Genomic DNA, 13,182 nt, shown 5'->3' with positions numbered 1-13,182 from the left:
ATATCAACTGGAGCTTCATCCAAACCTCACTCATCTTCACCACCACCACCATCTAGATTCTGCTCTGCCATGATAGGTCATCAGAGATTAATCGCCAAATACATTCATTTCTCTATGTCAATGAATAATGCTCAATTCTCTCCGTAATGAAATGAAGCTGTAAAAAAAATTTGTAGCTCACTTGTGGGAAAACAAACCTGCAAATCATGGTAAAGAAATGCAAATGAAGACCAAGACACAACAATTTATTCCCTCTTTATTGCATGAAATCTGTCAAAATCTGCCCCAGAATGAGGTCTGTCTTTTCTTCGATTTATTTCTTGATTGTCTGCTGTGATGATTATTTCATCTAGTTAAGCGGGATTCCTGTAACCACCTCTGACTCAATACCACATTCGTCATTTCCACGCTTGATTTTGAAGAAACCTGAAATAAGAAGACAACAGAGGACGACACAGTTTTAGGCCAGCATTCCCACTCATCTTCAGCACTTTGTGTGACGTAGGCCTGTATGTGACACCGGCTATGTGCCTTACACTTTCATCCATACCTTCATCTCCCCAATCAGTATTCCAGGAGTTTGCAGCCAGCCAATAGGGCGTCCCATTCTCATCACCCCAGCCCAAGATCTTAATGGCGTGACCACCCAGCATATCCCCTGTCACATGCTGATACACACCTACAGCAAAAAAAAAAGCTCATTAAAGCAGAAGAAGGTTGTTCCTCTTTTGAATAATACCCATTTTCTGACAGGCGTTCTAAAGTGTCTGTGGAGCTTTTTCAGATTAGTGGTCGACTTGCTTGCTCTCAAACAGTTGCCCAATATTAAACTGAGACAAAGAAGTACGTTACTCATATAGAGTGACATTACTGGAATTAAATACATAAACCTCACCACTCTTATACAGCAGAAAATCTTCATAAACAGTGAAAGATGCCTCCACAGGCCCGTTCTTGTACAACTCCGTCATGATCTGATCCAGGTCCGACGGGACGCCGTATGTGCGTCTACCTGAAGAGGGACATACAGGAAACTTCAAGGACTGCAACGACAAAGTAAACCAATGCTAGGAGGGTGCAGAGTTTATTTTAATTCTCTGTACCAAAGTGTTTGTCCTTCTCATATGATAGTGAGTATCCATCAGTGCACTGCTGCACACACTTAGGAGTCTCTGAACTCCCACACGGAGGACGACTTCCATTCACATGATGCTCACAGGGGGCGATGGTGTAGGGTAGACAGCCTGTAATAAACAGTCACGGTCAGTCCATTTAAGTCAAGTCTTTTGCTCCTCCCCAAAACTACTTAAACTGAATTCAGCAAGTGGATAATGGACTTACCAACTTTAGAGTCATACAAGCCTCCTGTGACAAGCCCTTTCTTTGCCCAGAATTCCCAAGCAGCAGAAGGATAGCCACCATAACAGCTACATCAAACACAAAAAGACATAATGTGCACCATGAGTTATGTTATAGCTGTTTTACTTCATTTGATTTTTGAAGACTGTAATTATAAACCATCACGGTTTCTCCAAAAAAACTTTTCCATGAAAACTTCATGAGTAGAATTAATGAACAGCCCATTTACTTATATACACGAGCCATTACTAATGCTCACCCCATGCCGCATTCATCACAGCAGGCCAGCAGATCTTCAGCGGAGATCTCCACAGAGATCTTACCACCACTTTGGATACATAATCTGTCAGATATTGCCTCAGCTGCCCCAAAGGCCTGTGTAAAAATCAAACCGGGAACACTGAGAACATGGAAGTTGGTAATGATTTTTTTTAATGTCCCACCCTATCTCCTCTATTTGGTGGTGGTGTATTTTTAATTTCTTGGTGTGTCATACCCAACAGGACCCACAGGAGCCTTGATCTCTGATCTGTTGGATTGTGGCACAGTTGGGCCACTCTTTGCGTGCGTCAAAGCTGTCAGGAAGTTTAATGCCTTCAATATTATGAAGCCTAAACAAGAGAGAAAACAGAATCACTGCAGATTAGCTCAACCTGCTGACTGTCACATGTCATCTCATGTGACCAGCTGTCCAAACCACCTGATAAACTTACACCTCTGGTAGCTTGGGTCCATTCAGTATGGTGCCACACAGCTGTTTAACATAGGTGGCATCGATATTCTGGAAATTCTTTGTGGCCTGGAGCAAATAAAAAGGAAATTGGAGCAGAGAAATCATCGCTTACGGGTTGTTAACAGCTTCCTAAGATGTGGAAATATCCATAAAAACTGATTGCATGGTCTCACCGTCCAGGTGGTGTTAGCCTTGTTAATAAAATCAACCATCTCAGAGGAGAGAAGGGAGTGGTGAGGGTGTGCCCAAGTGGTGGACACCATCACCACTACAGAGAGGAGGAACAGTGGACTCATCCTGCAAAACAGACATCAGTGATCATAGGAGGTGACCAGGAAACTGTTTACATGCACACAAAAGCACATCTCAGTGGAGCGTTACAAGGAAAGGGAATAAGGAAAGAGGCCATTTCCTTTATTTATAACCAACATGTGTTTTGCAGTAATGTTGCAAATACATTTCTGTACATAGGAACTGGGTCATGTATGAATGCAATGAACTTGGTTATTAGAAACATTCTTTCTGAAATATATCTAACACTGACTTTAAGAATTAGATCCACAATTAATGATAAATGATACTTTTATTCCAATTTATAAAGAAAAAAAAAGTTTAAAAGAACATTCATATTATCAGATGAATCAGAACTGCAGCTAGATTTAACATATATGTACATTGATTCAAGCTAAAAACAAAAAATGAAAATTTCAGCTTAAGACAATCATAAAGTATTAATCCACATGCATATTGAACTCATATGTGCAAAAAAAAAAAAAAAAAAAAAATCAGCATATTTGCCAAATGTCTTAATTTTTTACCTGGGTTGCTGTTTTAGTAGATCTTTTTCGTCGTTCTTCTTCTCTCTGACTCAACAAACCTTACAGTTACCCTTCTTATAAGACTACAGTTGTTGATCACATGCCTGTGTAATAAATGCACCTGCATGTCTCATGTGACTAGAAGCCTGCCATTCCAAAGGTTGACCAAGCTCTTAAAATTATTATACGTCAATAACGAGATGCAGCTTTGTTTCCTTTATTTAACCATCAACCTTCTGATTCTTAATTTTTTGTTTAATATGTATGAACTTCTCCCACACACACACACACACACACACACACACACACACACACACACACACACACACACACACACACTTAAACTCTGCATCAAAACATGAAATCACTCAAAATACAGGATTAATTGTTATTTATTTCTTCAAATATGTACAAATCAAAATGTCACATTACATAGCAATGTTTTTAGCTCTCCTTTGGTTCTGTACAAAGTTACTCTGTGCTAGCCTTTCAACGCACCAAAGCAGTGTTAAGGACACTTAGCTAGCAGTCTCAGTATGCCTTTTTCTTCCCTCTTTTGCTGATGCTATAAAGGACCTGAAAATACATCCATTTTCCCCTTTTCATCTGTAATAAAAACTACCTTGATATTGCACATAATTGTTTTTCCTTAATTTTAAAAAAAACACAACGATGAAACAGATTAACACACAGAAAAGGACCGAAAAGGTTCAACTGTGATTGGAAGCCGTCGAACATACAGCGGAAGCGCTGCAGAGTGCACCAATGTAACTTTTTAGTGTTTCTGCTAGAGAAACACAAGTGGAATATGGAGCTAGGTTTGATTTGATATGAGAAAAGAAAGAAAAACAAGTGGTGGTGGTGGTTGTTGGTAACCCCCCCCCCCCAAAAAAAAAAAAAAAAAAAAAATCCTAGTATGTGCAGGATTAAACTGTGAACGTTTGTTTTCAATTATTCAAATACGATGAATAATTACAATTCAAACAATGTTTCAAACAAACTATTTAAAAAAAAAAAAAAAAAAAAAAAAAAAAAACCAACACCCTGAACTGTGGAAGTGTACCATTTATGGCAAATATACCCACACACACCAATGTGTGTATATAATTTATCTAGACACAGGATGGACTGCTACAGATCAAATCATTTAATGACACCAGCCTGCTAACAGAGTCATACTTTAGAGTGTCCATCATCCTGTAACAGCCACAGTGAATCTGTAAATTCCTCTAGAAACAGACCTTCAGAGGGGGCACAGGGGCTTCTTTTGTATAGAGGCTCAGGAAAGGAGGGGGTTAAATTAGTTCAAGGTCTCTGCATGTCACTGGTGCCTTGGGCCTGTGCCGCTGTAGTGCTAAGGTATTGCCAGCTGAGGGCAGCGAGCACCATAGCAGCAGAAAGGTACATGGGCGACAGGTGGTGGGTCCTGGAGCGGAGGCTGGACTGCGACAGGGCGGACTTTTCACGGATTACAGCCAAGATGTGGAGCGTCTTTTCCCGAGACGGGTCGGTGGGGGACACCTTGTGTAATATCTGGAGAGAGAGAGCACATTCAGTACACCAATATGGTGGAAGCAGTAGAGAGAGACTGAGTTTAAAAATAAATAAATAAAAATAACCCACCTCCTGGCTGTACTGGGCGATAATTGTCTGCACAGCACTCATATTGGTGGCTTCCATCATGAGAGTGACTGCCTGCCCCTTTCGGATCTTCACCACTCCCTGAAACACCATGGGGTTGTTGTAGCACGTTGACAGTGTAGCTATTGCCATCACCTGGTCAAGAGAGAAATGACAACGTGAAGTGGAAGTGTTTGATCATTTCTCATGAGTCAGTATTCATTGGTCTCTCTATTTAAGCGCAACATTTTCCATCGTTTATCAGTTACAGAAAAAGTTATTATTAAAACAAAATATTAAAATGTTTCGCAAACTTTAAATGCAAATCAAAACATGTTCCAGTAAGACCGTAGGACATGGACAGAATGGTTTGTTTTCTGAGCTTGAAAAATAAATAAAAAATGAACAGGTTTAAATGTTATGGTTTGGAGGAGATTGTGACGCAGCGCATACCTGTGGAATGGCACAGAAATTAAAGACGCTCTGGTTGCGCAGGCGGGACAGGTAGGCAATAACATCCGGGACGTGACGCAGAGCATCAGTGACCAGCAGGTTGAGACAGGACAGCGCCGACTCCAGCTTCTCAGGCTGGGCCAAATCCTCAAGACGGCCTGCAAACTGGCTCCAAGCCTGCACACAGCATGTAACAAGGATTTTATTTATCTGTACTGGCACCAGCCTTGGCTGGATTCTGTTCGTTATGTACTTCTTAGAAGCCTTGAGCAAATTTCTTCAAATTTAGTACAAACACTTATCCCACAGACCCGAGAATAAGTTGATTAGAGATTGGAGGCCAGGGTGAAAGCATGGCCACATGACTGTCCTTTTATTGTAAAACTGCAGGCTTCCTGAGGGACATCTGAAACTCTTCTTTGGAACGTTGACCGCATTTGGTCCATTTTCTGTCAAGACAACCCAACACTACTATCATAATGTTGAGCTCCTGGCTCTGGAGAGGTCACTATCCATGGCTGATAGTGTCCTCTCTGCGTTTTTCTATGCAGGTAGGTTTTCAATCTGATGGAATTATGAATGCAGAAAAGTACCATCGATTTAGACAATTTCTCCAACACCGCTGGCTGAAGTTCAGCCCAAATCTTGGGGGCATGACTTTCATATACCGTTCACCTGCTGTAGATAATTTTTGGAGACCTGCTTCCTCTTCTGCCCTCCACTTGTCCAGTTTCCAGTTTTAAGGACATGCTGCTAAAGATATGCCAAGTTTTCAGCTAATACCTCTTAAAGAATCACTTTGTTGGTACAAAAATACCATTTAAAAAGCTGTTAAACTCTGGCATAGACTCAACTAAATAAATGGGAACAAATGATGTGCTTTTGCAACAGGCTAGTTACCAAATGCCCAAAGATACCATTTAAAATGGGTTATTTGCCAAGTTAACCGTTATTTGCAGACATCCCACGAATTAGGTGGGTTTGTTTTGGGGTTGTTGTTTTTTTTTTTTCTTTTCTCTCCATAGGTCAGTGTTAAGTGGCTTAACAACAATAACAACAACAGTCAAGGGCTGAGGCAAAATGAGTGAAAAAGCAGCCAATGTCCAAAGACAAACTCTGAAATACCTACAGAAACCCTGGAGAACTCTTGCTTCTGACCACTTTAAAAGGAAAGAAAGTCTGGGTCCTTGGAAGCAAAATATAAAAGAATGATAGGTGCATCAAGATTTTTTTCATAGTACCACATTTTCTAGTGTCACAGTGATCTTAACCTTTGACTGGCAACATAGATTTTCCTAGAGCCCGAGTAAAGGTTTGCACCACATTCTCAGAAATGTCAGAAAGGCCTTCTGTAGCCAACACAAACAGACGTTTGTACAACATGAAAACACTACAAATAGGACCACAGCCGTCACTAGTGTTAAGCATAAATAAATTTAAAAATTAAAAAAAAAAAAAAAAAAAAGACATTACACAGTATAAAGCCCCTCCTGCATAGAAACAAATGTTACAAAGCACATTTTGTATTATGAATATGGCAGGTGTCTGTGAAGGTTCTCAGTCATCCAGGTCATTGTAGTCTAAGGAGCTTGGAAAGAAAAGCGTCTGGACTTTTTTAAGTTGCTTGAAATATGGCAGATATTGCTAAGTATTTATGACTGCACCAATGAGTTCAGTAGGAAATAGCATAATTCCTGGAAAATTGCCCCATTCATGTGAACATGGTCACAGCTAGATTAGAAACCCCTGGGCTGACGTATCGAGTTGATAACCTCCTTCGTGCGACTGCTTGGCCCGATTAGGGTAAGCAAACCCAGATAAGTGAAAGATATCTTGGGTATTCTAAACTTGTTTCATAGTACCGGACCCTGGTCAGGCACACTGGTATTAGACAAGAGATTTTGTTTCTACCTCTTGTGGCCAGAAGGCACGTCCCTCTTGTGTGTCCTCTAGATAGTCTCGGATGATGTTAGTCTTTTGGAGAAACAGGCCCATGGAGTTCGCAAGTTCAGTGTCCTGCCCAACTTCAGGGTCCTCCAGCTGAGACGCAGAGAACAGCCGGGACAGGCCAATGCCGACTAAACCGGCAACATAGTGACAATACTGCACAAAAACAGATCACCATAACAAAAACAAATCACAGTGCAGGACTTAAGAGAAACAAAATCCTGGCTTATGATTAAACATTCATATTATGTAATATTCAGAGCTGAATCATATAGCTACATGACAAGATTCTTTAGATTAAAAATCTCTTCTACAGGAGTGTCCTGGCCAAGAAAGACAGCAGTACAATCAGAGGAGTTTTATAAAACAGTAGCACGCACACCCACGCACGCACCCATAAAGCAATTAAGTACAGGCAATAAAAAAGAAATATATAAAACCTCTGTCTCAATAAATAATGAATAAATTAGTCAAAGCAAAATTGTCTACTGCCATAATTAAAGGAAACATTTAAAATCACCTTCCTTAAGTTCTGGTTGATTCTGCAGCTGATTTAAGAAGTAAGGAGCTGCAAATCTGAACGCTACTGTAGCTAATTCAATAAAATTGTAAGCTTACCATCTGCTCCTGAGCTGTACCAGTGAGTCAACAGCTAGTTTGTAGCTTACAAACCTCTGATAACATCCATTCAGTTTTTAATCAGAGTGATGACATTTTATTCAAAATAAAAGGCTTTTATTTTGCAATGTAATAATTATTTTGGGTCGTTACTCCAGTAATTTTAGAACTTACTCTTTATGTCCCCCCCAACTCAAAGCAGTCATTTATGTAGTCATTATGGTGCTAGAACTACTAACAGAAGCATAACATTTACCTGGTCCCACTCCTTCATAGATCCCACTTTCTTCTCCAGGAATTCAGCCATTCCCACTCCCATACGGTGGCAGATATCCGAGATGACGTCTCTGTATTCCTGAGCGAGGTTTCTGAATTCCAGCGATATCTGGTTTTAGAGGACAAAGGTTATAGTTACCAATTAGTCACTGCCTTAATTTGCCCAAACTTGGTAAATAACCCTTGACAACCCACTGACCGTTGGGAAGTCTTCCAGGACCTGACGATCTTTCTCCTGGCTCTCCATGAAGCACCACTCATCCTGGTACAGGAAGGTGTGGAAGTCATTGAGCATGGGAACCTTCTTGTCCAGAGGAATGGTCATGTCATCCTCCACTGTGTCCAGTGCACGCAGAACCAGGTAGAAAATGCAAACTGCATGTCTGGATCATAGACACAAGGAGGATTTACACAATGATAAAGGTAGCAGGTATGTCAAGTGTCTATATGTGAAAAACTCCTGCATGGCTGCATCAAAGATATTTTTTATATTCCTATTAATACTACTCAACAATAAACTTTAAATGCAGAAAAAGAAAAGGTACATGGCAGCCTTCACCTCTGCAACCCTGAAAAGCCTGCAATGGAAACGTTAATTAACACCCATTTTATTTATGGAGAGTCTTTCAAGTACATAGAAATGTAGTTTGATATCAAAATTTTATTTAAGATTCGTGTTTAATATCTGGCTCAAAATGAAAGAATTAAACTAGGGTTCATAAAAGGAATGAATGCCTGTCAGTCTGTCTTAGATTACAGGGATATTTCATCCCAAATAATGAATTGGGAAGGTCCTGGTCCAGGTCCCTCTCACAGACCAAAGATATGCATGTTAGATTAATTTGTGATTCCTTTACCCGCCATGGTATTTTGCTTCACATGATGCTGGTAACAACATCACACAGCCAGGACAAAAAAAGTCTGTCATACAAAAACCTAACATGTACTTTTTGAATGTATATCTTTAGTTTGAGTACTTGTTTATAAAGTTTGTCATCATAACTTGCCTGATGACGCTTTGGTGCTGTACTGTGGGTCAACTGCTCTCAGCGTTTCTATTATTTTTGTAATACTCATCCTAAATGTTGCCTCGAGCATATGCCCTCCATACAACTATAGTTAAAGACTAAAACTGGCACTGAAACGAATCCCAACTAAAGTAAGACATTCTGGAAATAAACACTAAACGGAATTAATAATACTAAAAAAAATGTCAAAAGTCGACAAAAAATAGAAACTTATGAGATAAGTTGAGGGATTTTTTTTTTTTTTAAAGGGGGAGTGTTTCGGCCAAGACCCTTTGTTTTGCTCTAAAGAAAACAAACCGTGTGCACGCACACACGTGTCCTCACCTGGAGCCAGCTCCAGTAAAGTTTTACTCACCTCAACTCACCGTCCAGCGCCTGAATCACAGCTGCAAAGCTGCGACTGGTTTGGTTCAGGTACAGGTAGCAGGTCCGCAGACTCTCAGTCATGGACTCCTGACAGGAGAGACAGAGAAAAGCTGTTTGTCGGTAGAAGCCTGCAGGTCTGAGGGCGCTGGAGGGTCGGGCGGCCTCTTGCAGGCCCCTCTCCCCGAGCCTCCACCCGTGCAGGAGAGAGCGTGGAGCGGAGCCGCAGCCACGCGGAGCCACCGAGAGAGAGCGCTTGAACACGGACAGAGACAGCGGACACTTGCAGCAAGCTCCGGCCATACGAAAAACCGACAGCGAGAACGACTCTGCAGCTATGAAACCACACTATCCATGTTGACGCCACGCCTGTTGAGGAAGCGTGAAACATGAAGTCCATGTAGAGGACAAGAGAGGTGAACAACGCTGTGTGGACAACGCTGTGTGGACAACGCTGCGTGGAGTTAAATAAGCGCCCCGCGGATCTTTAAGCACTTTAACCTTGAACCGTGGCTGAGCGTGGCCAGTGCGCAGCGTTTGTAGATCTGCTGTTATGAGCAGGCACACTCCTCCCACCCCTGCCCCCAAAACAACGCCAGCTGAAGTTCACTTTCATAACCTACTTCCCGCATGCTAAAAATGGGGGGGTCCGATTTGGGGTTTTTGCTGCACTAAAGCCTTTTTTCGCTAAAGGTGAGCAGTGTTTTCTTTTTAAAGAAAGCACGCATTAGCTGCTATTTAGTTGTATCTCCATGCACGCATGCAGCTAGATAATGTTGGCTGTGCGCGATAAGCAAACAGTCAGCTGTGGGGTGTCGACTGCGACTTTGTGCAATATAAAGCCTTCATTGCAATAGAAAAACAAACCTTAGCAAGTTTGAACACCCCTCCCCCTGAAAAAAGCAGAACTCATGAAAACTGTATTTTGCTGACATCTGGTGGGAGACAGCGTGAAGGACGGGAAAATTCGTGACCTGCAAGTCTGTGATACTCCAGGAAAAAGATTTTTAAAACAAATATATGAGACGTATACTAAAACAAACGGACAACTCATTATAACCTTTATTTCTCTTTTTAATGTTTACATCGATTGTGCTCAGACATTACTGCACTTGTGTTGCTTTTGCACAACAATTTGGCTTTTAATACAATCAGATGACAGACTTGAGCTCTAACGTTTGACATCCTGTGCAGGTTTGTTCCTCGGGTGCTTTAATCCAAATCTTAAATGAAGAATATTTTTACTGTGTGTGTGTTTTGTTTAAGTAATGCTGCCAATCCGAGCACGAAGCCTCGTTGGCATGGTGCAGTCTGCAGGCTCTCCGGGTCCTGCCTCTGGGTCACATTGGCGTTAAAACAGTGGGATTATCCGTCAAACACGCGCACAGCATCTCTCCCCACCGGTGCGCCCTCCAAGCTCATTATGTAAGGTAAATCCCAAGTCAATGGTCATCTCTGCCTGTGTGAGTAGACTGTGTGAGCGCAGATCTAATTTGACAAAGTCCAATTAGCTGTCTCTGTTTTCACCCGGATCGTTTGGAGCAAAACTAAGGACCGTGTTGCTCAGTTAGGTTTGAGGTGTAAAGTGCCAGATATGGCTATGTGCTTTTTGTTTTGGTTTGTTTTTTTTTCCTCTGCGCAGACTCACTGTGATGATGCTCTGAAAAGAGGAACGGCTATCTGCTTTTTAATCCGCGCAACATCCTTTCTCTGCGTGTGGCTGATGTGTTAGTATTCAAACGAATCTATAAATATGAGCTCAGACTGCGTTTTCGAGTAGATTTTACTCACATAATCCAACTTTGGCATGACGGCTCTGCATCCACCCATCTTAAATTTAAACAGGTTGAATATCTCCTCCGGGTGACCCAGCGACTTCAGGATGTCCATGTTGCTTCAGGTGTTCAGCGGTTACTCTGGCAGACTGACAAGATGTAGCCCCATCAGATATTCGTGTCTCTGAGATGCGGCAGCACCACAAACATGAGCGAGGACACGGTTTGCGGCCGGGAGCCTCGTCAGATCAACGGAGCGTCTGATTGGCTGGCGAGTCATGGGCTTAGAGGTTAACGTCCAATGAGCGGCCAGAGTGACTGGTGTGATGCCCCGCCCCGCCCTGGGCTGTCAGTGGAGCCCAGCTGCTGATTGGTCCGTTAGTTAATCAAGAAAGAAACTGTCTGCTCAATGAAATCGTGGTAATCCCGGCCAGGTCTGATACCTGTTGACTGTTTATACACAGCAGCACCTTGTATGTTATAAAAACAAAGGCACTGGTGAGTCTTTTTAACCAGGAAGGAAGTGTTGTAGCTCCAGTTAAGGTTCTCGGGTACTTCTAAAGCTGGAGATCATTCTCACAGCTGCTCATCCAATGTGCAGGTTGGTTGGGAGTTTCCATCCCTCCTGAAATCCACAATCATCTCCTTCTGTTTTCTTGACACTGATGCAGAGATTGTTATCCCATGCATCAAAGCATCAATCGCTTTACCCCCATCCTGCAGTCAGACTCATCATTGCTCGTGATGCATCCCACCACTGTGAAGTTGGAGCATACTGAAACTACTGCGAATACAAAAATTGGACAAGGAAGCTGTCCTATGATAAAAAAAAAAAATCAAAATCCGACATTGCATTCGTGTTGAAAATATATTTCCCTGTCAATTAAACGACGTGCTTGTAAGGTCATTTGCTCATTTGCAGCTAAGGAAGGCCGCAAAATCCGTGATAATCTGAACCGATTCATTGCCAAGTAGATCATCAACAGTTCAATAGAGGACACCTAATGGCCAAAGTCAAAACACGGTGAGCACACAGCCAAGTGTTTCTCTGCTCCTTTTTAAATTTAATATTTTTACATTTTCCCCTCATTTATAGCCTTTGTCTACAAACTAGACATATACAATGTATGTATATAATATATATTGTTGTGCATATTTACAGCCAGCTGCCGACTGGCCTTCGGGCTAACCAAAATTTATTTTAAGCCAAAATGAAACCAAAGAGAATCATGCCCCCTCCTCCCAAAAAAATCATGTGGCTAGACGGTATTAACAGGTATTAGTCAGTGTCCACAACAACACCATCTAACCTCACTTAGCTTGTTTGTGTATGTGTGAGAAGTTGTTTCCTGATGCTTTAAAATACCCGGTTCACTCTGTAACACATGCTTATATGTTAGTGCGTCCCTCTGCATCAGTGTGAGCTGTAACTGGTGTATTCCAAGTTTTCAATGTTGCACTTGCACATTTTACATGCTTTGAAAACTAAGGCTCAGACAAGCTTGTCTGTCAGTCCCACACTTAACCTTTAACTGATTTCCTCTGTATCATTAAATGTTTATAATTATTAGGACAAAAACCTATTGCTGTTATTATTTTCAGTAATTATATTGTGCAAAGTTTCAAATAAATCCTTTACATTTGATATCTGTGTATGAACACTTTTAAAGTTTACTCTATATTAGATCTAAACCCTCCACGCTGGAAGGCCAGTTTCACTGCTAGCACCTGGCACCCTCGGAGGGGTTTTATAAATATCGGAAAATAGTTTGAAGTGATTTGACTGAAAACACTAATGCGATGCTGGACCGTGCGGAGGAAGGTGAGAAATCGACACATCAGTCTGCAGTTTGGGGAACTCAATGAGCAGAAGAAAAATTAGAGGGCTGTGCGCTGTGTAGACCACAAGAGGAACACACAAACTTCTCAATGTTGCACTGCTCACACAAGGGCCAGAGTCTCTTTGTCTATGACAGGATAATTCAGGCGGTATGAATTAAATCCCCTACATGACCAGAATGATGTAGAAAGGTGTCAGCTGAGCTAATTGTAGACTCGACTAAATACCGACTTATCCAAAATGTACCATGTACGGAGGAGCGAAATCTCCAGGCAAGCCAAAAATGTCTGAATGTTATTACCAATATTAATCCCACCTGCCCTACCTCTGCTGTGTTCCAGAGTGTAAAGAG

General features: G+C 41.7%; 2 protein-coding genes across 3 annotated transcripts; both read right to left on the bottom strand.

Moving 5' to 3' along the window:
• Positions 1-240: 240 nt before the first annotated feature.
• On the bottom strand, positions 241-2,998 carry ctsbb (cathepsin Bb). The gene is made up of 10 exons (XM_086264029.1): positions 2,911-2,998; positions 2,266-2,389; positions 2,073-2,158; positions 1,856-1,970; positions 1,619-1,734; positions 1,342-1,427; positions 1,104-1,244; positions 896-1,012; positions 551-679; positions 241-426 (listed from the first exon to the last, which is right to left on the bottom strand). The coding sequence occupies exons 2-10, from the start codon at positions 2,386-2,388 to the stop codon at positions 350-352; spliced, it is 990 nt and encodes a 329-aa protein (XP_086120155.1). The 5' UTR covers position 2,389; positions 2,911-2,998; the 3' UTR covers positions 241-349.
• Positions 2,999-3,286: 288 nt separating this feature from the next.
• Positions 3,287-11,221, bottom strand: fdft1 (farnesyl-diphosphate farnesyltransferase 1). Of its 2 annotated transcripts, XM_086264022.1 has the most exons (8): positions 11,007-11,221; positions 9,208-9,305; positions 8,024-8,207; positions 7,805-7,933; positions 6,895-7,086; positions 4,984-5,160; positions 4,534-4,686; positions 3,287-4,443 (listed from the first exon to the last, which is right to left on the bottom strand). In XM_086264022.1, the coding sequence occupies exons 1-8, from the start codon at positions 11,103-11,105 to the stop codon at positions 4,216-4,218; spliced, it is 1,260 nt and encodes a 419-aa protein (XP_086120148.1). In that variant the 5' UTR covers positions 11,106-11,221; the 3' UTR covers positions 3,287-4,215. The 2 variants fall into 2 exon arrangements, with proteins under 2 accessions (XP_086120148.1, XP_086120147.1); XM_086264021.1 differs by lacking the exon at positions 11,007-11,221 and having other exon boundaries at positions 9,208-10,925.
• Between the last annotated feature and the right edge of the window lie 1,961 nt (positions 11,222-13,182).

Source organism: Aulonocara sp. 'chitande type north' Nkhata Bay, linkage group LG15 (assembly GCF_057382095.1).
Source record: "Aulonocara sp. 'chitande type north' Nkhata Bay isolate Kocher_YH1m ecotype deep benthic linkage group LG15, A_spYH_male_GT1.1, whole genome shotgun sequence".
NCBI lineage: Eukaryota > Metazoa > Chordata > Actinopteri > Cichliformes > Cichlidae > Aulonocara > Aulonocara sp. 'chitande type north' Nkhata Bay.
The sequence above is the reverse complement of the archived record's forward strand: the minus strand, read 5'-3'. Positions and strand labels throughout refer to the sequence as shown.